Source organism: Salvelinus alpinus, chromosome 6, assembly GCF_045679555.1.
Source record: "Salvelinus alpinus chromosome 6, SLU_Salpinus.1, whole genome shotgun sequence".
NCBI lineage: Eukaryota > Metazoa > Chordata > Actinopteri > Salmoniformes > Salmonidae > Salvelinus > Salvelinus alpinus.
The window spans coordinates 35,882,111-35,902,836 of NC_092091.1; the positions used below are offsets into that span (position 1 = coordinate 35,882,111).

The 20,726-nt window shown below is 40.9% G+C and overlaps 1 protein-coding gene across 2 annotated transcripts; it reads left to right on the forward strand.

Moving 5' to 3' along the window:
• The first annotated feature begins 1,460 nt into the window (after positions 1–1,460).
• Positions 1,461–19,769, forward strand: LOC139578641 (gelsolin-like). 2 transcript variants are annotated; one of them, XM_071406510.1, is made up of 16 exons: positions 1,461–1,562; positions 8,007–8,191; positions 8,577–8,731; positions 10,890–11,051; positions 11,374–11,523; positions 12,713–12,799; positions 12,945–13,166; positions 13,431–13,646; positions 14,665–14,798; positions 15,497–15,587; positions 15,845–16,015; positions 16,858–17,035; positions 17,300–17,415; positions 17,525–17,602; positions 18,409–18,469; positions 18,601–19,769. In XM_071406510.1, the coding sequence occupies exons 2-16, from the start codon at positions 8,011–8,013 to the stop codon at positions 18,759–18,761; spliced, it is 2,163 nt and encodes a 720-aa protein (XP_071262611.1). In that variant the 5' UTR covers positions 1,461–1,562; positions 8,007–8,010; the 3' UTR covers positions 18,762–19,769. The 2 variants fall into 2 exon arrangements, with proteins under 2 accessions (XP_071262611.1, XP_071262612.1); XM_071406511.1 differs by lacking the exon at positions 1,461–1,562 and adding an exon at positions 2,518–2,650.
• The last annotated feature ends 957 nt before the right edge of the window (positions 19,770–20,726 follow it).

Consider the following 20,726-nt stretch of genomic DNA (forward strand, 5'->3'; position numbering starts at 1 on the left):
AGCAATTTTCAAGTCTTGCCATAGATTTTCAAGCAGATTTAAGTCAAAACTGTCCAACTGTCCACTCTTCTTGGTGAGCAACTCCAGTGTAGATTTTGCTTTGTGTTGTACGTTATAGACCTGCTGAAAGGTGAAATGCTCTCCCAGTGTACGGTTTAAAGCAGACTGACGCAGATTTTCCTCTGGGATTTTGCCTGTGCTTAGCTCCATCCCGTTTCTTTCATCCTGAAAAACTCCCCAGTCTTTGCTAATGTCATGCATATACCCATACCGTGACTTGCCTAATTAAATAAAGGTTAAAAAATAACAAATGCACAACCACTATGCTTGAAAATAAGGAAGCAATTATTCAGTGTTGTGTTGGATTTGCCCCAAACATAAGGCTTTGAATTTAGGGCCACATTTTTCAGTATTACATTAATAATAATACGGACCCAAAGTCGCTTTACAATTATAGAAATGAAAAAGAAAACAACAAAACAGGAGTCAAAACAAAACATCAGACTAAACATGACATGAATAAAGAGAGGGTTGGGCTCAAAGAAGGGAAAGAGTGGGGTGTGTCAGTATACAGGAGGGGCGGGATTGGGATTTGGATATGAAACCAGTTTGGGTTAAAGGGAGGGATTGGGGTTAGGATATAAACCCAGTTTATTCTAAGGTAAGGTAAGGGTTTGGTTTCAGTGCTGCTCAGTATGATGAAGAGAGGAGTGGGTTTGGGGGGGGAGTGGGTTCAGAAGGAAAACTGCATATTTGATGTGTCTGGGTGGTTTAGCATAATCCACAGCATAATTCAGTACTTGACCATGCTTAAAGATCTATTCAATGTCTGATGTGTTATTTTTACCCATCTACCAATCACTGCCCTTCGTTATGAGGCTTTTGAAAATCCCCCTGGTTGTTGTAGTTGAATCTGTGAAATTCAATACTTGACTCAGGGACCTTACAAATGTTGTATGTATGGGGGACCGAGGAAGAGGTAGTCATTCAAAAATCATGTCAACCCCTATTAGATCACACAGTCAGTCCATATAACTTATGTGATTTGTTGAGCCAAATTTTACTTCTGAACTAATTTCAGCTTGCCTAAACAAAGGGGGTGAATACTTATGCAACAACTATATTTTAGTTATTACATTTGTATTAATTTGTAAATATATATATATATTGTAAATATTGTAAATATATATATTTATTCACTTTGACATTACAGGAGTATTTTGTGTAGATCAATGACAAAAAAATTACAATTAAATATATTTCAATCCCACTTTGTAACGCAACAAAATATGAAAATAGGTTCAAGAGCGTGTAGGCTTTCTAAAGGCCCTGTACTACCTACTCAAAGTAGGCCTACAGTGGTAAGCACTAGTTTACTATGTGTTGTTACTTGCAGGTTCAGTTGGGGCAGGGCGGGAGACGCCTCTTCTTTCTGAGTGCAAAGCTCCAGCTATATAATAGCCTCACTCACAATCTTTGCAGAATCTTGAATAGGCTACTACACAACATCCACATCTGCCTTTGCTGCTGAGTTCATCTTCGAAAGTTTTCTACACTATCAGGTAAAAAAAATAGAAAAATACACAAGTTGTATAATCAGCAATTATCATACAATTAGGATACAGATAGATTTGTAAAATAAATTGGCTCCACGAGATAATCCTTGACTTTCTGTATATTGTAAAAGTTATTTGTTTCTTTATCAGCAGCATTTTTAGTATTAAAGAAACGTTGCTGCCGGTCTATTCTTTATCATATCGCAGTTGCCTTGCAAACTCATCTGAGGTAGGCTAGATGTATTGGGTATTCTTTCGAATAAATGTCAATAGGTTAATCACCACAAAATGTGTACAATGTCCGAGGGAAATATAAAATAACTTTTTTTGTTCACATAAATTGTTTATACGCTCCCAAAAATGGAGGCGTGGCTTAGTAGTGGTGTGGCTTTTTCATTTTTTTGCCACCCGTGAGAGTAAATTTAATTCCAGTTAATCGGTTCTGCTAAGATTGAGCACAGACTTAATGAGTATTAATGAGGCTTACACAAGAGTATGAGTTCCTCAACCGTCTATGCATATCTTAATGTTGGGATTGTTACCACTTTGTTTTAATATTAAAATAGTAATGTTGCAAATATCCAGCAACGTGTTTTTGTAAGGTGGAGTCAAGCATATTATGTATCTTTTCATTAAATTTATATTCAAATATGTGATGTGCAAAACTATTGATTTAAAAAAAAATCTGCAGTGTACAAACTTAACATGATGAACAGGAATTACATTTACTCCCACGGATAGACAAAACAATCTGAAAGTCACACCCCCAAAAGGGCACACCTCCTCAGGTGCTGGGTCAACCCAGCATGAAAGTTAATAAAAACCCAACTGATGGTTAAATGTTTGGGTAACCGGGCTATTTTCAGAAGACATGGCCTATTAGGGGCGTGGTTTTCAGATAGTTATTTTTGGTCACGACGTGTTGTTACTTGCAAATTGGATTGGGTGGGGCTTGAGATGCCTCTTCTTTCCGAGATGCTCTGGCTTTATAATAGCCTCACTCACAATCTTTGCAGAATCTTGAATAGGCTACTACACAACATCCACATCTGCCTTTGCTGCTGAGTTCATCTTCGAAAGTTTTCTACTATCAGGTAAAAAAAAAAAAAATACAGAAGTTTTATATCCTTACGTCAGCAATTCTCATCCAATTAGGATACAGATATACACGAGAACTAAACTTTAAAGTATTTTTTTTGTTTATCAGCAGAATCTTTGGTGTGAAAGTGACATGTTGCTGCCAGTCTATTCTTTATCGTATCGCAGTTGCCTTGCAAACACATTTCTGGTTTGGCTAGATATATTAGCTATTCTTTTGAATTGATGCATACATGTTAATAGGTTAATTCCCACAAAATGTGTAGAATGGCAGAGGGGTAAAAAAGAAGAACTGTTTCAGTAATAAACTGTGCCTTTAAATTGTAGTTGGTGGCTCAGCTAGTAGGATCCAGGAGGGGAAAACCTATGCAAAAACCGTCTATATGAGTCATATTCATATTTTACAGAGGAATTAACAGTATGATTGCATATTGGAAAGACTTTCACAGACATTTTTTTTAATTACAAATTTTAGAATACATCCATTTTATTGTATACTACAGCCATTTTTCAATTGTATTGCTCAATTGAGTTGCTGTATTAGCATGCTGCAGTGAATAAATAGTATGGAAAGTTACACACATTGGTATATGAGGTAAAACATATATAGGCCTATCTCTGCCATATATCTCTGCATATTGATATGTTTTAACACAATGATATTGTGAACTAAATAAACTAATGACAGATAATTAATTAATTGTTCTATTTTCCATTTATTATTTCATTTTTCATTATGTCGTTTATGTCTCAATCTTACATTACATTTTATGTAAATGTAGCAGTGGGTAAATGTTTTTGGGAGGGTGTGTCACACAGATAACATCAATTATACACTATATATACAAAAGTATGTGGACACACCTTCAAATGAATGGATTCGGTTATTTCAGCCACACCCGTTGCTGACGGGTGTATAAAATCGAGCAAACAGCCATGCAATCTCCATAGTCAAACATTGCAGTAGAATGGCCTTACTGAAGAGCTCAGTGACTTTTAACATGGCACCGTCATAGGATGCCACCTTTCCAACAAGTCAGTTCGTCAAATTTCTGCCCTGCTAGAGCTACCCCGGTCAACTGTAAGTGCTGTTATTGTGAAGTGGAAACTTTTAGAAGCAACGACGGCTCAGCCATGAAGTGGTAGGCCACACAAGCTAACAGAACGGGACCGCCGAGTGCTGGAGCGCGTGGCGCATAAAAATGGTCTGTCCTGCAACACTCACTATCGAGATCCAAACTACCTCTGGAAGCACGGTCAGCACAAGAACTGTTCGTTGGGAGCTTCATGAAATGGGTTTCTATGGCCGAGCAGGCACACACAAGCCTAAGATCACAATGCACAATGCCATGCGTCGGCTGGAGTGGTGTAAAGCTCGCCACCATTGGAATCTGGAGCAGTGGAAACGCTTTCTCTGGAGTAATGAATCACGCTTCACCAACTGGCAGTCCAATGGACGAATCTGGGTTTGACGGATGCCACGAGAACGCTACCTGCCCCATTGCATAGTGCCAACTGTAAAGTTTGGTGGCTGAGGAATAATGGTCTGGTGCTGTTTTTATGGTTCGGGCTAGGATCCTTAGTTCCAATGAAGGGAAATCTTAATGCTACAGCATACAATGACATTCTAGACAATTCTGTGCTTCCAACTTTGTGGCAATAGTTTGGGGAAGGCCCTTTCCTGTTTCAGCATGGCAATGCCCCCGTGCACAAAGCAAAGTCCAAACAGAAATGGTTTGTCAAGATCGGTGTGGAAGAACTTGACTGGCCGGCACAGAGCCCTAACCTCATCCCCATCGAACACCTTTGTGATGAATTGGATCGCTGACTGCCAACCAGGCCTAATCACCCAACATCAGTGCCCGACCTCACTAATGCTCTTGTTGCTGAATGGAAGCAAGTCCCCTCAGCAATGTTCCAACATCTAGTTGAAAGCCTTCCTAGAAAAGTGCAGGCTGTTATAGCAGCTACGGTGGGGACCAACTCGATAGTAATGCCCATGATTTTGGAATGAGATGTTCGACGAGCAGGTGTTCACATACTTTTGGTCATGTAGTGTGTATGTCATTTTGTGGTCTGTCATCCTATAGTTTTTACTGTTTGGCGTCTGAGGTGGGTAAGTGTTGTGAATTAGCCCAGAACCCATCCAGTAGAACCACAGAGGAATCGAGCTGCTTGCGGAATACTGAGAGAGTAATTGGTTAGAGGACCACATGGGCTACAGGGGCATATGTTTACAGATTCCCGTCTTGGGGAAAATGTTTCTTCTTATTCCAATCCAGTCTCATGAGACGCTTCAATCAAAACACTGTATTTGCTGAGATCAATAAAATGAAAAAATATCTTCTATCACGTCTTTTATGTACATGACATTTCAAGTTTGGAACGCAATCATGTCAGGTATGCTTGTATGGTGAATATGGACCACAATACATTTTCAGATGCTGAAATGTTGAGAAATGGATAAGTCATCCTAACAGTCAGTTTGAGAGAAAGAGAAAGAAAGAGAGATAAGTAGAGAGAGAAAGGGAGAGAAACAGTTCTTTCTCTCGAGTCAGTCAGGCTCATGTGACTCACTCTCTCATTTGCACCACCACCCTAGATCAACATTGAGTTACTGTCGGAATTCGAGATAGACACCATTCTCATTAAGGAGTAATGGTAAAGTATCCGGTTTCATGTAAGTCTGATATTGATACAAAAACATGAGGTATGAGAGACATACTGCCTCTGTGATACAGAGCGGTTGTTTGACAACGCGACATTCTAAAAGGTTTCACACACAATGTTAAAAGCATGACATTTTGCTTTAATTATGTGGATGACATCCGTAGTAAAGAAAGACTAAATACCGTTGCCAAATAAATGAAGTAGCCTATGTCTCTGACTCATTTTTCCGGACAGCTGAAGTAAAAACTCTGATGATTTGAAGGAACATTCAAGGCCAATGAGAAGGCTACAATCTTCTCTGTCTGTTGTAAGGGATATTGCAGCTGCACAAGCAGGATGCTGTCCTTACACATTGCATTGGAGTGAAAGCAATCTTTGTTTGTGTGATGATGTAGGCTTATATTTGTAGTTGCTGCCATGTCTTTTTTGGACAACATGTAAACGGCTGCATGTAGCCTAACTCTGAAAAAAGAACATGAAATCATGCTTATGCTTAAAAGCCTACTGAGGCATGGAATGCAATAGTTTGAACTTGTCGACCATCTCCTTTGTGTACAAAATGAAGTGTGTAAGCTACATCAGACAAAGGCATTCATCGCCGATCAAAGCGGCAGTGGAGCAATGAGCAGCAATTACATAGGCAGCAGACTTAGAATAGGGAACAAAATACTAGAATGGACATTAACCTTCTGATGATGGTCTAAGTGTCAGCCATTTTGGTCAAGGAGTTGGTCAACCATGGTGTGCCAGTGCTGTGATAAGATAGTGTGGGAAAAAATTAATTTGAAGAATTTATCTTCACTGTATGTTTGTTAGTTAGCTAGCCAGACAGTTTAAGAGGAATGATTCCAACATTCCATTCAAACAAGGCAGTCAATCCACAGCAATACACTGGCTGAAATCAGTTGATGATAAGAGTTAGACAAGTTGTAAAAAGTACTGATAGTGTATCATATAATAGCACTCACAGTTTACCAAGAAAACAAATAATTTAGTCATTTATGGTCTTTTTGAACATATTTTAGAGGCTATTTGTACAAAACCTGTATAAACTGTATTTATAATTATATGACAATATTTTAAGTTGACAGTAATTCTATTACTCAATTTCTGATATATCACACGCCTATCTGTTATGTTCCTGCATAAATCAAATCTGGATTATGCCTCTACTGCCATTAACTCATATTACACTGGTTTGGATTTGTTCCTGACCAATGTGGCTGCCATTTTCACTCCATTCTTGAACATTAAGAGTGTATGACAAAGCCCCTCTAGTAATTTCATAGGATCTCTATTGCAGCAGCTAAGAAAAAAAATCCTTCACATGGGCAGAAATATCAGTATTTTTAGCCCCAGCAAAACGGTTTCCAGAAAATCCGGAACTGCAACCACTCCTTTGTTTTGCAACAGACACAGGGATCTGCTGACATAATATTGGGTCATTCAACAGAACACACACCTGTCTTAAGTAAACAATACTGTTTAAAGTCAATAGTCATGTGATATGGCCTTCTCTTCAGTGAGCCAATAATTTCCTCTGTTTACCTGGAGAAAATATTACCTGGAGCTTTGACTTGTGTTGTGTAATAAATGCCTCTAAGGATTCAGTCAAACATTAACTAACATAATTGACGTACAACGTACAGTAATGATCCTATTACACATATGACACAATACTAAAGTAGTGGTGTATTATGAAACCTAGGACTTTGGTACTTCTACACTTCAAAAAATGGGTAAATAGTGGACAGAACACAAATAGGGTAATTTGGACGCAGGGTCACTTAATTGGGTGGTTTTCTTTGAAGACTGGAGGCATGGCTTATTAGTGACGTGGCTTTCAGATAGTTCGTTTTGGCCACCCGTGAGAGTAAATGTCATTCCTGTTGATCATGATATGTTTGTGCACTGCAAATTTCAAATGTTCTTCAATATTTTTTGCAAGTTACGTATGTTAATATAAATGTTCTAACATTATTAAAATATTGTAACAGTGGTAACTCTCCCAACATTGGGATATGCATAGGCACCTGAGCAACTCACACTCTTGTGTAACAAGCATTTCGCTACACTCGCATTAACATCTGCTAACCATGTGTATGTGACCAATAAGATTTGATTTGATTTGAACCCTCATAAAAGCCACAAAGTGTCAGTGCGCAACCTCATTAGTGATGACAATACAAAATAACATGAACCAGAATGATATTTACTCTCACGGGAGGCAAAAAATATCAATTTGAAAGCCACGCACCCACGAAGCCACTCTTCCAGTCTTCTGATCTGACCCGGTGGGTCATAGCTCCATAAGCCAGCATCAAAAACCCAACTAAGTGACCCAACTGGCTGTTCCAAAATAACTCAACAAGTGTTCTGTCCAATATTTACCAACATTGATTTTTTTAACCCAGCATTATTTTTGAGTGTACTACCTACAGATTTCCATTTTTAGCACCATATGTCAGCCTTTACCACTACAGACACTATCCAAGGTCTCGTTAACTGGTGATAAAGAGCCATACGTTTACATCATATCTTTGACTTTACTGTGATTCAGATTTTTTTGTGTGTTTGTCAGTGATAATGACAGTCATCTTGTGTATGACCTTGACTCTCCATCACCTCCTCCTCCTCCTAATCACCCCTTCGCTTTCTCCTGCTCCTCCTCCTCCCTTCCAGAACCATGGTGTTCCATAAGGAGTTCCAGATTGCAGGAAAGGGGCCTGGTCTTCAGGTATGGCGTGTGGAGAAGATGGACCTGAAGCCGGTTCCTAAACAGCTCTATGGGAACTTCTTCACTGGAGACTGCTACGTTCTGCTCTACACCACCGCCGCCCCCTCATACTACATCCACATGTGGATGGGTGAGAGATAGAGCTGGTTACCCCAGTGATATATCCTACCACCAGAGTCACACAAGCTGAGCCTTTAACTGCTATCCTATACGTGCAGAAAATGATCATGATAAGCATTATCAAAAGACAAATGCCAGTTCACCTGTCATATTTATTTGATAATTGACTGAATGGTTCCTCCCTTTTATGTTTTGAATGCTCCAGGGTGAAGTTTCCCCTAGGTACACAGCTATATTCAGCAATCCTAACCTTAATCAGTAGTAGGAAAAATGCAAATCTGACCCAAGAACACCGCCTAAGGGGGAACTTCACCCTACATCGTTCTGTATGTTCTATGGCCTTTCCCATTGGTAATCTTCCTCCTCATCTCTGTCTCTATTGGCTGATACCACAGGAAATGAAAGTTCTCAGGATGAAATGGGTGCGGCAGCCATCTTTGGCACCCAACTGGATGATTTCCTGGGCGGAGGCCCGGTCCAATTCAGAGAGGTCCAGAACAATGAGTCTATCACCTTCCTGGGATACTTCAAGTCTGGCATCAAGTACAAGGTGAGGTATTACTGAAAACTGTATCATTAAAAATGACTGAAAGTCTCTGTTTTCTTTTCCAGCACTTAGAAGCTTACTCTGTTATTATACAGCTCACTACTATACTTCTCTGTGTATGTCAATGACATTGAAACCCAATGCAGTGAAGGGAAGGAAAATAATGTGTGCGGGTTTTGCATTATTAGGTTAAGTATTGATAACCAAGTATTGACAACAAAGTAGATTCCAATTTGAACTTGGTGACTAATGAGACTGAAGTTTAGATCTATTGAATTACAGGATACCACAATGGGTGGTCAAAGGTGTAGTAATCAATTCTCTAGTGAGGACCACCCCAACAGCAACACTCCCATTAAGTTAAGGATCTCTTCAGATCGGTGTCCCACCCACTGGACGGTTGCGCTAATGTGCGCTAATATGATTAGTATGACATTGTAAGTAACAAGAACATTTCCCAGGACATAGACATGTCTTATATCGGCAGACAGCTTACATTCTTGTTAATCTAACTGCACTGTCCAATTTACAGTAGCTATTACAGTGAAAACATACCATGCTATTGTTTGAGGAGAGTGTACTGTTATGTACTTGAAAATGTATATATTGAACAATTAGGCACATTTGGGCAGACTTGATACAACATTTTGAACAGAAATGCAATGGTTCATTGGATCAGTCTACAACTTTGCACATACACTGCTGCCGTCTAGTGGCCAAAATCTAAATTGTACCTAGAGTCCTAAGTTAGATACTGGCCTTTCTCTTGCATTTCAAAGATGATGAAAAAAACACATGTTTTTTTCTTTGTATGATCTTTTACCAGATCTAATGTGTTATATTCTCCTACATTGATTTCGCATTTCCACAAACTTCAAAGTGTTTCCTTTCAAACGGTATCAAGAATATGAATATCCTTGCTTCAGGTGCTGAGCTATGGGCAGTTAGATTTGGGTATGTCATTTTAGGCGAAAATTGAAAAAAAGGGTCCAATCCTGTGTTGAAATACTAATGAGTCTCGACACATGTTGCCAAAAAGCTAACTGTACTATTTAAAGGACTGTGTCTTTAAGTTTTAGCTTTAACAGTGGTTAAAGTTTTCCATAGAAGGTTGCTATGGAGAGTTTGAAATGGCAGACAGGCTGAGGGAGGGCACATCTGGGTCTTTTTTCAGAAGGAAGCCTTGGAAGTAAATATTTACTTACTACTCTGGACAAAGTTACTCACAATGAACTTTGAAGTTGGAGTTTGTAACATATGTAATATACACTGAGTATACAAAATATTTATGGAAAATTCCACCCAAAAACTATCTTTTGGTATTTGTTTCATTAGTTAATTGTTGACATAGTCCTAAAATGTTTTGCTTCTCAGCAATCAAGTTTTCAAGACAGCGACCCCTATAACTCAACTCTGGACCTTGAAGCCAGTTCCACTGCTTTTTTTCATTGTTTCCCTCTAATTAGGGACTGATTTAGACCTGGGACACCAGGTGGGTGCAATTAATTGTCAGGTAGAACAGAAAACCAGCAGGCTCCGGACCTCATAGGGTCAGAGTTCAATACCCCTGACATAGACTGACCAGGTGAATCCAGGTGAAAGATATGATCTCTTATTGATGTCACTTGTTAAATCCACTCCAATCAGTGTAGATGAAGGGGAGGAGACAGGCTAAGAGTTTAAAGAAGGATTTTTAAGCTTTGAGACAATTGAGACATGGATTGTGTATGTATGCCATTCAGAGGGTGAATGGGCAAGACAAAATATTTAAGTACCTTTGAATGGGGTATGGTAGTAGGTGCCAGGTGCACCGGTTTGTGTAAAGAACTGCAACGCTGCTGGGTTTTTCACACTCAACAGTTTCCCGTGTGTATAAAGAATAGTCCACCACCCAAAGGACATCCAGCCAACTTGACACAATTTTGGGAAGCATTAGAGTCAACATGGGCCAGCATCACTGTGGAATGCTTTCGACACCTTGTAGGGTCCATGTCCGACTAATTGAGGCTGTTCTGAGGGCAAAAGCAGGAGGGTGCAACTCAATATTAGGAAGGTGTTCCTAATGTTTGGTATACTCACTGTGCATATAAACTTCTTATAAACTATGTTTTATTGTTAGCTTTGTTAACCTGACACATTATTTAAATTCTCTGTCCCTCAGCAAGGTGGGGTGGCCTCTGGCTTCCAGCACGTGGTGACCAACGAGACGAACGTCAAGCGTCTGCTGCACATCAAGGGCCGCAGGGTCATCAGAGCCACAGAGGTGGACATGTCCTGGTCCAGCTTCAACAGTGGGGACTGCTTCATCGTTGACCTGGGAAAGGTGAGCTGGGATAGGGTATCAGTGACTAAGCTCAACGATGAAATTAGAAGTTAAGGAGTTAGGTCTCCTCAACCAGACCCTCGTGCATTGAACTTAGCCGATGCTACATAAGGGGATTGTCACATAGGCAGAAGCACAATGTTTGCATATGTGTAATGGGAGGGATGACGGCTCCAAAGAAGGAGAGGGCAGTAAAATACCCCAGTTGTATTTTGTGGAGCATACATGAGCATGCATAAGTAGTTATATCCAGAGGCAAGACTCCTCCCTTACCCTAAGTCTGAGTCATGGCCATTAAGACAACTTTTGTTTCTATTCTCAGGACATCTTCCAGTGGTGTGGCAGTGAGTGCAACCGCTTCGAGCGACTGAAGGCGTCCGAGGTGGCCATCGATGTCCGTGACAACGAGAGGAATGGCCGGGCCAAGCTGCAAATTGTTGAGGAGGGAGGAGAGCCAGAGGCTATCATCAACGTGAGACATTTGCATTTTTACATTTTAGTAATTTAACACTCTCTTATCCAGACACACACACACACACACACACACACACACACACACACACACACACACACACACACACACACACACACACACACACACACACACACACACACACACACACACACACACACACACACACACACACACACACACACACACACACACACACACAGATGATCGAGGAGGGAGGAGAGCCTCTGACTGAATCCCAAATCATCCCCTCACCGCTCCCCCTCCAATTGCACATTCATGCGCACCTCTGCCATTTGCACAAGTGTCTCATTGCTGAGGGAGTGAAGATGATCGAGAGTGTAGGGGCTAATTAGACCTTCAGATAGTCACTTCCACCGAGCCAGCAAGGCTGCAGGCTTCAGAGCGAAGTGCTATCCCGACACGCACTGCGATATGTTTGGAGTCTGCGCAATTTCATAAAATAATGGAGAGGCATTCCTAATTATATGTTGTTTGCATTTGTTAATGTCTGATTTCGAGACTTGATACATGTAACAGATGACATACCTCCCAAATTAAATGTTTAACTGTTACTGTGGTTTATATCTTGTATAACAACAGGGGGATTCGTTAATTAGAATTTCATGGTCGTTTTATTGTTTAAAAGTGGAAAATGTATTGCATCATTCAAGTAAGGAGTGTGTTCCGAAGTTGATGGGTTTATTGATCCCATCCCTACTCTCTGGAGGTCACCCTCGGAGTTTCGTCAGCAACACGTGACGACGGAGGGCCCTTCGAGCGAGTTGATAGGGGCGAGGGGGCAGTTTGGGATTCACCGACAGGCTGTCATCGACGTGAGTCACCTTCACCACCACTTCCTGTCCCTGTAATACAGGAAGGGAATATGGGAGCGAGGGTTACTGGCATCTGGCATTATTATGCCCTTTTAGCACACTAAGACATTGCAGTATGAACTTGAATCATTTTAGCTGTCTTCTATTTTGTCTCATTTAATGCATTTTTTAAAGGTAAGGAGTTGTTCCTGGTCTTGCACGGTGGTCACAAACTCTATACAAGGGTTTTTATGCAATGGTGGAACTGTAGATGAGCGCAATGGGACTTCTTAGGCAGAGCTGATAAACTTGGCTATGACTTATTTCTCCTTATTCAGGGTATTAATAATAGCTGTGTTTGTGTTTATGTTAAGGCTCTGGGGCCCAAACCCAACATCCCTGCAGGAAGCCCTGATGACGAGACTGTTGAAAAATCCAACAAGAAGGGAGCTCTCTACATGGTAAAGACTCGCAACCCTGTGCTGTTCCCAGTCTGTCATATGTGTATGTTTTGTGGTGGTGCTGTGTACTGTGAAAGCACAATGGTCCATTTCAGTTGTCTCTGTATAATGTGGATGAATAAAGATGTATTGTATTGGGTTGTAGATCTCTGATGCGGCCGGCTCCATGAAGGTGTCAGTGGTGGCCCAGACCAGCCCCTTCAAACAAGAGATGCTCTCTCCCAGCGAGTGTTACATTCTGGACAACGGATCGGACTGCAAGATCTTTGTCTGGAAAGGACCTAGTGCCTCCACAGATGAGCGCAAGGCTGCCATGAATGCTGCAGAACAGTTCATCAAGGAGAAGAATTACCCCAAGCAGACCCAGGTAACGTTACAGCAAACATGTCTTCAGACTGCTGCCGTGCATTCGCATGCCAAAGTTATGCACCATGACAGTATCCTTTCTACCCTACTGCTGCTGAATTGTGCAAAAGTCATACACTACAACAACAACCTCTCCACATCCCATCACCACTCACTCAGCTCTGTGTATTGACCAATTCCTTTGGATCTACTGCTATCATGTCCCTTTACAGATATGTGGGTTGAATGATTGAAGTCCTTTGATGTCTTCTTCTGTCCTGTACAGATCCAGGTGTTGCCGTGCGGAGGAGAGACTACCCTGTTTAAGCAGTTCTTCTGTAACTGGAAGGACAAGGACCAGACCACGGGCCCAGGCCAGGCCTACAGTGTGGGACGTATTGCCAGGGTGGAGCAGGTCCCCTTCGACTCCTCCGCCCTACACACCAACAAGACCATGGTTACCCAACACGGCATGGTGGATGACGGATCCGGGAAGGTTCAGGTACTGCTGAGAGAATATAGTGATGAGATTCAGTATGATGATCTAACTCCAGTGGTGGAAAATACCCAATTGTCATACTTGAGTAAAAGTAAAGATTCCTTAATAGAAAATGACTCAAGTAAAAGTAAAAGTCACCCAGTAAAATCCTAGTTGAGTAAAAGTCTAAACGTATTTGGTTTTAAATATACTTAAGTAACAAAAGTAAATGTAATTGCTAAAATATACTTAAGAATCAAAAGTAAAAGTATGAATCATTTCAAATTCCTTATATTAAGCAAACCAGACGGCACCATTTTCATTTTTTTTCTTTTTATTTATGGATAGCCAGGGGCACGCTCCAACACTCAGACATCATTTACAAACAAAGCATGTGTTTAGTGAGTCCGCCAGATCAGAGGCAGTAGGGATGACCAGGGATGTTCTCTTGATAAGTGTGTGAATTAGAATATTTTCCTGTCCTGCTAAGCATTCAAAATGTAACGAGTACTTTTGGGTGTCAGGGAAAATGTATGGAATAAAAGTACATACTTTTCTTTAGGAATGTAGTGAAGTAAAAGTAAATATAAATATGTCAAAAATATAAATAGTAAAGTACAGATACCCAAAAAAACTACTTAAGTAGTACTTTCAAATATTTTTACATCACTCTCTAATTCTACTACTCCTGGTGGTGTGAGAATAGTTTTTTTGTTTTGTTTAAAGGAGTGAAAAGAGTGAATCTCAATTTGTCTTTCCACAAATCCTTTCATCTTATCTCCTCTCATACTTCTGAACTGTTTTGGAGGAGAACATCCAAGGTCCATCCCCCTCAGACCTCCTTCTCCAATGTGCCTTAGAGCCATAGAGAGAATAACAGGCAGAGGGAGAATGTGTTACAAGGAAGTAGGCAAACTTGTGCATGTGTGCTGGAGGCTGCCGTCCCGACCACTAGACCACCCAGCCCATATGTGAATTGTTTTTAATGTACCACACTGAGAGTTGCACCTTGGTAACTAAAGGTGATGCTTCTCCTCCTCAGGTGTGGCGTGTGGAGGATGGTGCCCAGGTGCCAGTGGACCCCTCCAGCTACGGCCAGTTCTATGGAGGTGACTGCTACCTGGTCCTGTACAGCTACCGCCTAGGAGGCAGGGAGCAGCATATCATCTACACCTGGTGAGTGCTGTTCACCATGTCGCCACAAGAGAGAGCCATCATCAAACTGGAGCTATAGACTGAGTATACCAAACATTGAGAACACCTTCCAAATATTGAGTTGTGCCCTTTTGGCCTCAGAACAGCCTCAATTCGTTGGGCATGGACTCTACAAGGTGTCAAAAACGTTCCACAGGGATGCTGGCCCATATTGACTTCAATGCTTCCCACAGTTGTGTAAGGTTGGCTGGATGTCCTTTTGGGTGGTGGACCATTCTTGATGCACAAGGGAAACTGTTGAGCATGAAAAACCCAGCAGCATTGCAGTTCTTGACACACACCAGCGCCCCTAGGACCTACTACCATACCCTGTTCAAAGGCACTTAAATATTTTTTCTTGCCCATTCACCCACTGAATGGCACATACACACAATCCATGTCTTAATTGTCTCAAGGCATAAAAATCCTTCTTTAACCTGTCTCCTCCCCTTCATCTACACTGATTGAAGTGGATTTAACAAGTGACATCAATAAGGGATCATAGCTTTCACCTGCATTCACCTGGTCAGTCTATGTCATGGAAAGAGCAGGTGTTCTTAATTTGTTGTATACTCAGTGTAACTGCAGGAGCACATTAAGTTCTCTCTGTTTGTGTCTATGTTATCCCATACCATAACAGTGATTGATGGATTGATATATTGATTGATTGATGTCTTCAGGCAGGGGCGGAAGTGTACTCAGGATGAGCTGGCTGCTTCTGCCTTCCTGACGGTCAGGCTGGACGACTCCATGGGAGGCTCACCTGTCCAGGTAACACTTACTGTACAAAGACAATCCAAGAACAATTGCTCCCCATTCAGATAAATCTGATTTAAACACACCTCATATGTCTTTCAAACACTCAGAGAAGTGTCCTCTTGTCTTTGTAGTTTGGAAGTGTGATTTATTTATTTAACCTTAGCCAGGTAAGTCATTGAGAACAAAATCTGTTTTACAGTAACAACCTGGCTGTGAAAGCCCATGGTCTAATGGTTGTGTTGAAATGTCTCCTCTCCTCTCTCCTCCAGGTGCGTGTGACTCAGGGCCAGGAGCCGGCCCACCTGATGAGTCTGTTCAAGGGGAAGCCCATGGTGATCCACCTGGGCGGAACGTCCCGTAAGGGGGGCCAGAGCAAGGTGGGCTCCACACGCCTCTTCCACATCCGCCAGAGCTCCACCAAGGCCACACGGGCTGTAGAGGTCAGTCAGTCACACAACATACACGTATATCTGTGACGCTAAACCAGACAAGATAAAGCATGCCTGTCTATATAATGAATATGAATTGTGTGGGTTGAGGTTATTAAATGTAAAAGCACTAAACCTCTCTCTAAAAGCTTCAAGTTTTTTCTTGAACCCTAAATGTTTTTCAAATAGAGTACTAAGAAAAGCTCATCCATTGTTTAAAAATTGCCTTTTTGCCTTTGTGCAGATTGCCATGTCCCATTTTCGATTAATTTAAAATTAAACATTTTTCAAGTATCTCTCTTTTTCAAGCAAGCACTGCAGAGCTGGTTACAATTTCAATTTCATCCCCCTGAAAAAATAGAACAAATATAATGGCTGAACTCAAATGTGCTGGTTAATAAAAAACCTGTATTTATGTCAAATATGTTTGAAAAGGGTATTTTGTTATTAAATGATATTGTAAATTGGAATGGTAGAGTTATGTATTTTATGGAGTTATCAGAATTGTATGGGAAGGTCTACTCAATCCAAGATTACAACCAATTGATTACAACATTACCACAAAAATGGAGGAGGCAGGTGGCAGCAGGAGGAGGTAAGGAACTGGTCTGTCTGCCTAATATAAAGGATCAAAACTGACGGAGGAATAAAAGTAGCATACATAGGACAGTATGCCAGTTTCATTTGTGGACCAGGATGTTGACAGCTGTGCCATACAAATTGAAAATAGTTGGAAAGAGATTTTTGATGTAGCGATGGTACAACAAAAATGGTACAGGGTGTATGAGTTGATTTATAAAACGACGCAAGATTCAAGACTTCGTGCCCTCCCCCGTCTCCAATCCTCTCCTCAGGTGGAGCCCTCTGCTGCGTTCCTGAACACCAATGATGTGTTTGTGCTGAAGTCCTCTGACACTATGTTCCTGTGGAGGGGAGTGGGGGCCACTGAGGAGGAGATGGCTGCGGCACAGCATGTCACCTCTTTCCTGGGAGGAGGGCGTGCCACTGTGGTGTCAGAGGGCAAGGAGCCTGGTGGGTGTTGTAGTCTTACACCTGGTGACTGTCATAACAAAATGTGCCTTAGTGATGATAGGATTTATTTTACATTCATTTTTTTCTATTTTAAATACTTTTATTGCAGTGCTTTTATTAGCAAATATTACATTTGAACAATCATTACAAAATGATGTACTCACTATAATTTATTCTTGTATTTTTCTGATGTTTCTCCATTTGCATTGAATGAAACTGGTATGATGAGTGTTTTGATGTACCATATTCTGCTCTCTTCCCCAGCTGGGTTCTGGTCTGCTCTGGGAGGGAAGAAGGAGTACCAGACCTCCAGCTGTCTGCAGAAGATGGTGAAGCCACCACGCCTGTTTGGCTGCTCTAACAAGACTGGCAGACTCATAGTGAGTGGAGGAATGCTTTCTCTTAGTGAAGGGATGGCCTATTTGGTTGTGAAGGTTGGAGACATCAAAGGATACTCTGTATTTTTCTCTTTCTCTTTCTCTCTCTCAGGCTGAGGAGGTGCCTGGAGATTTCAACCAGTCAGACTTGGCAACTGATGATGTCATGCTTCTGGACACTTGGGATCAGGTAAGGTCTTGGCATGATGTGGAATACCATTATAAAACCATTAGACAGTATTATCCGCATGATCCCAGTGGCTCTGATACAACTGAAGTCCTGCCATGAGTTTTTAGAGGTAGTGGTCCAATCCTCCAATCCCTCTTCACATCCTGCTTTTATTGTTTCCTGTATAATAATTTGAGTGTGCAGGGTTGATCCCATAGAAATAGAATGACATACTTCCTGATGTATATAAACCCTGGATTGCTGGTACTATGTATTGGCCAATGAGAGGCTTTGAAGCTACCGGTCAGCCGTATTGGCAGTCATCCATAGGAATGAATGGAATTCTACAGTATTTCAATTAAATTTTTAAAGGACAAAATTACATGTATTTAAGAATGTTTTTGTTGTAGTGGGAACAGTAACATAAGATAAAAAATATACAGTTTTTAAAATGTTTACTTTAAGGACTTTAAAAAATATATATATTTATTAGCTCACATAATAGTATTTAAAAGTATACATTAAGGTGTCTATAATAGAATAAAGGTGGCAAAAACAAATGTAGACATCAATACATGTATTTCTGTAGCTTAAATTGTTTTATTTACAATGGTTGGGGAATGCCAAGAAGGAGGCGTGGTTGCTTCAAAACAGCACCTCCTGTCTGTCATCTAGTGTAAATCATTGTTCCTGGCATGGGAACACACACAGTACAATTAATATGGCCGCCGGTCCACACATCACGGAGCATTAACTTGACTGGGAATGTCTGTCTAATTATTCTATTTCTATTGATGATCCACTCTCTTTTTCTATTATTTTAATAGGTCTTCCTCTGGATAGGCAACGAGGCCAACGAAGTGGAGAGGACCGGATCAGCAAAAATTGGTAGGATTGATTAATAATCTGGATTTATTGGCCATTGTTCATACATACACTCTATCCCTACCTCATTGTAGTCATTGACAAAAAGTGTCAATCTATGGGACTTAATGTAGAGCTTTCTTTTTGTCTTTCAGCCACAGACTACTTGGATTCAGACCCCTCTGGACGCCGGGGCATTGCCATCACCACGATCAAGCAGGGAATGGAACCGCCAACCTTCACCGGCTGGTTCCAGGCCTGGGACCCCAAGATGTGGGAAACAGACCCTCTGGAGCGTATCCGTGCACGCTTTTAAAATGTACTGTCACTAGGACAACCACTTCCCCCTGCTCCCTCCCCTTCTTTCCCCTCGCATGGCTTCTTCTCCAGCATGATCCTGTACTCCTAAAAACAAGGCCAAGACATCTGCGAGCAGTTGGACCCATAAGCCAGATGAAACTGGTCCATTATATTGGACCAGTTTACAGTTCTGCTTGGATTAGCTTGGTCGCAGATATGTTTGTGTTCTTGCCTACTCCATTGCTGTGATTGTCAAGCCAAATGTTTGACATAACAATGAGTGACAAGGAGTATTGTCTTTATTTGACTATTTTCATGTATAACTGTGTGGCTTCTCAATAAAACAATAAAACACAATAATTAAAACTAAATATGTTAGCTACACGTGTAAACGTGGCCTTCAAGTGGCAATCAGAAGTTGCGACATACATTTTTGGACTTAGAAATTAATGATGTGTACCCATTGATTCTTGAAGAATATATCTTATAAATACCTCATTAGCTTAGTTCAACTGACGTACCCCATTAGAACCCCAAATATAAGCTTATTTTACTCCAATGTTTGTAAACAATATACCCTCAAAACATTGGTTAAAACTATAATTTTGATATAATGGATGGTCAATCCTTGCGTCCATAGCTCTTTCTATGAAATCGAGAATGATTACATTTTTCCAGCCCCATCTCTCAGCTTTTTGGTACTTTTATTTTCAATTTTTTACTTTTCAATTTTTTACTTAATTTTTTTTTTTTTTTTAATCTTCACTTCTTAAAGCATTGTAGGTTAAGGGTTTGTAAGTAAGCATTTTAGCGCATGTGACAGATAAAATTTGATTTACCAAACCAGGGCTGAGGAGACCGCTTTGTTATGGTTTCTTCTGCTGATTTCCACTTTAACAATGATGGGCATTTAAAAAATAAATTTTTCCTATTGTAAAATTTGCCTAACAAAGTCTATTTCATGCTTGTATACTGTAGTAAATTAACTTTTGTTTGTAATAAAACATCCTGTTTTTTGAAAGAAGGTTGTGCTTTTTTAAAATTGCATGTACAGATTTAGGATCTTAATTTGAGCCAGTTTGCTACAGATCAAATCAAATCAAGTTTATTTTATATAGCCCTTCGTACATCAGCTAATATCTCGAAGTGCTGTACAGAAACCCAGCCTAAAACCCCAAGCAGCAAGCAATGCAGGTGTAGAAGCACGGCGGCTAGGAAAAACTCCCTAGAAAGGCCAAAACCTAGGAAGAAACCTAGAGAGGAACCATGCTATGAGGGGTGGCCAGTCCTCTTCTGGCTGTGCCGGAGATTATAACAGAACATGGCCAAGATGTTCAAATGTTCATAAATGACCAGCATGGTCAAATAATAATCAGAAGTAAATGTCAGTTGGCTTTTCATAGCCGATCATTAAGAGTATCTCTACCGCTCCTGCGGTCTCTAGAGAGTTGAAAACAGCAGGTCTGGGACAGGTAGCACGTCCGGTGGACAGGTCAGGGTTCCATAGCCGCAGGCAGAACAGTTGAAACTGGAACAGCAGCAAGGCCAGGTGGACTGGGGACAGCAAGGAGTCATCATGCCCGGTAATCCTGACGCATGGTCCTAGGGCTCAGGTCCTCCGAGAGAGAGAAAGAAAGAGAGAAGGAGAGAATTAGAGAGAGCATACTTAAATTCACACAGGACACCGGATAAGACAGGAGAAGTACTCCAGATATAACCAACTGACCCTAGCCCCCCGACACATAAACTACTGCAGCATAAATACTGGAGGCTGAGAAAAGCAGGAAAATAATCCTGCAGCAACAGGAAATGTGAATTATTATGTGGATTATAGTTAATGGACATTTTTGTAGTGTTTGATACATTTTTCATAAGGAAAATCAAGTCAGAAATTACACACTTTAGAAACATTTTAAAACCTCAAATACACTACGGGGCAGTTTCCCTGACAGAGTTTAATGTAAGTCATGACTAGGATAAC

What these genes read in the sequence shown, in the direction of transcription:
- LOC139578641 (XM_071406510.1), top strand. Translation starts at nt 8,011, where the DNA reads ATGGTGTTCCATAAGGAGTTCCAGATTGCAGGAAAGGGGCCTGGTCTT. An exon ending in TCATCGTTGACCTGGGAAAG is followed by an intron (nt 11,052 to 11,373) that starts GTGAGCTGGGAT and finishes TTCTATTCTCAG; the next exon opens with GACATCTTCCAGTGGTGTGG. An exon ending in AGGCCACACGGGCTGTAGAG is followed by an intron (nt 16,016 to 16,857) that starts GTCAGTCAGTCA and finishes TCCTCTCCTCAG; the next exon opens with GTGGAGCCCTCTGCTGCGTT.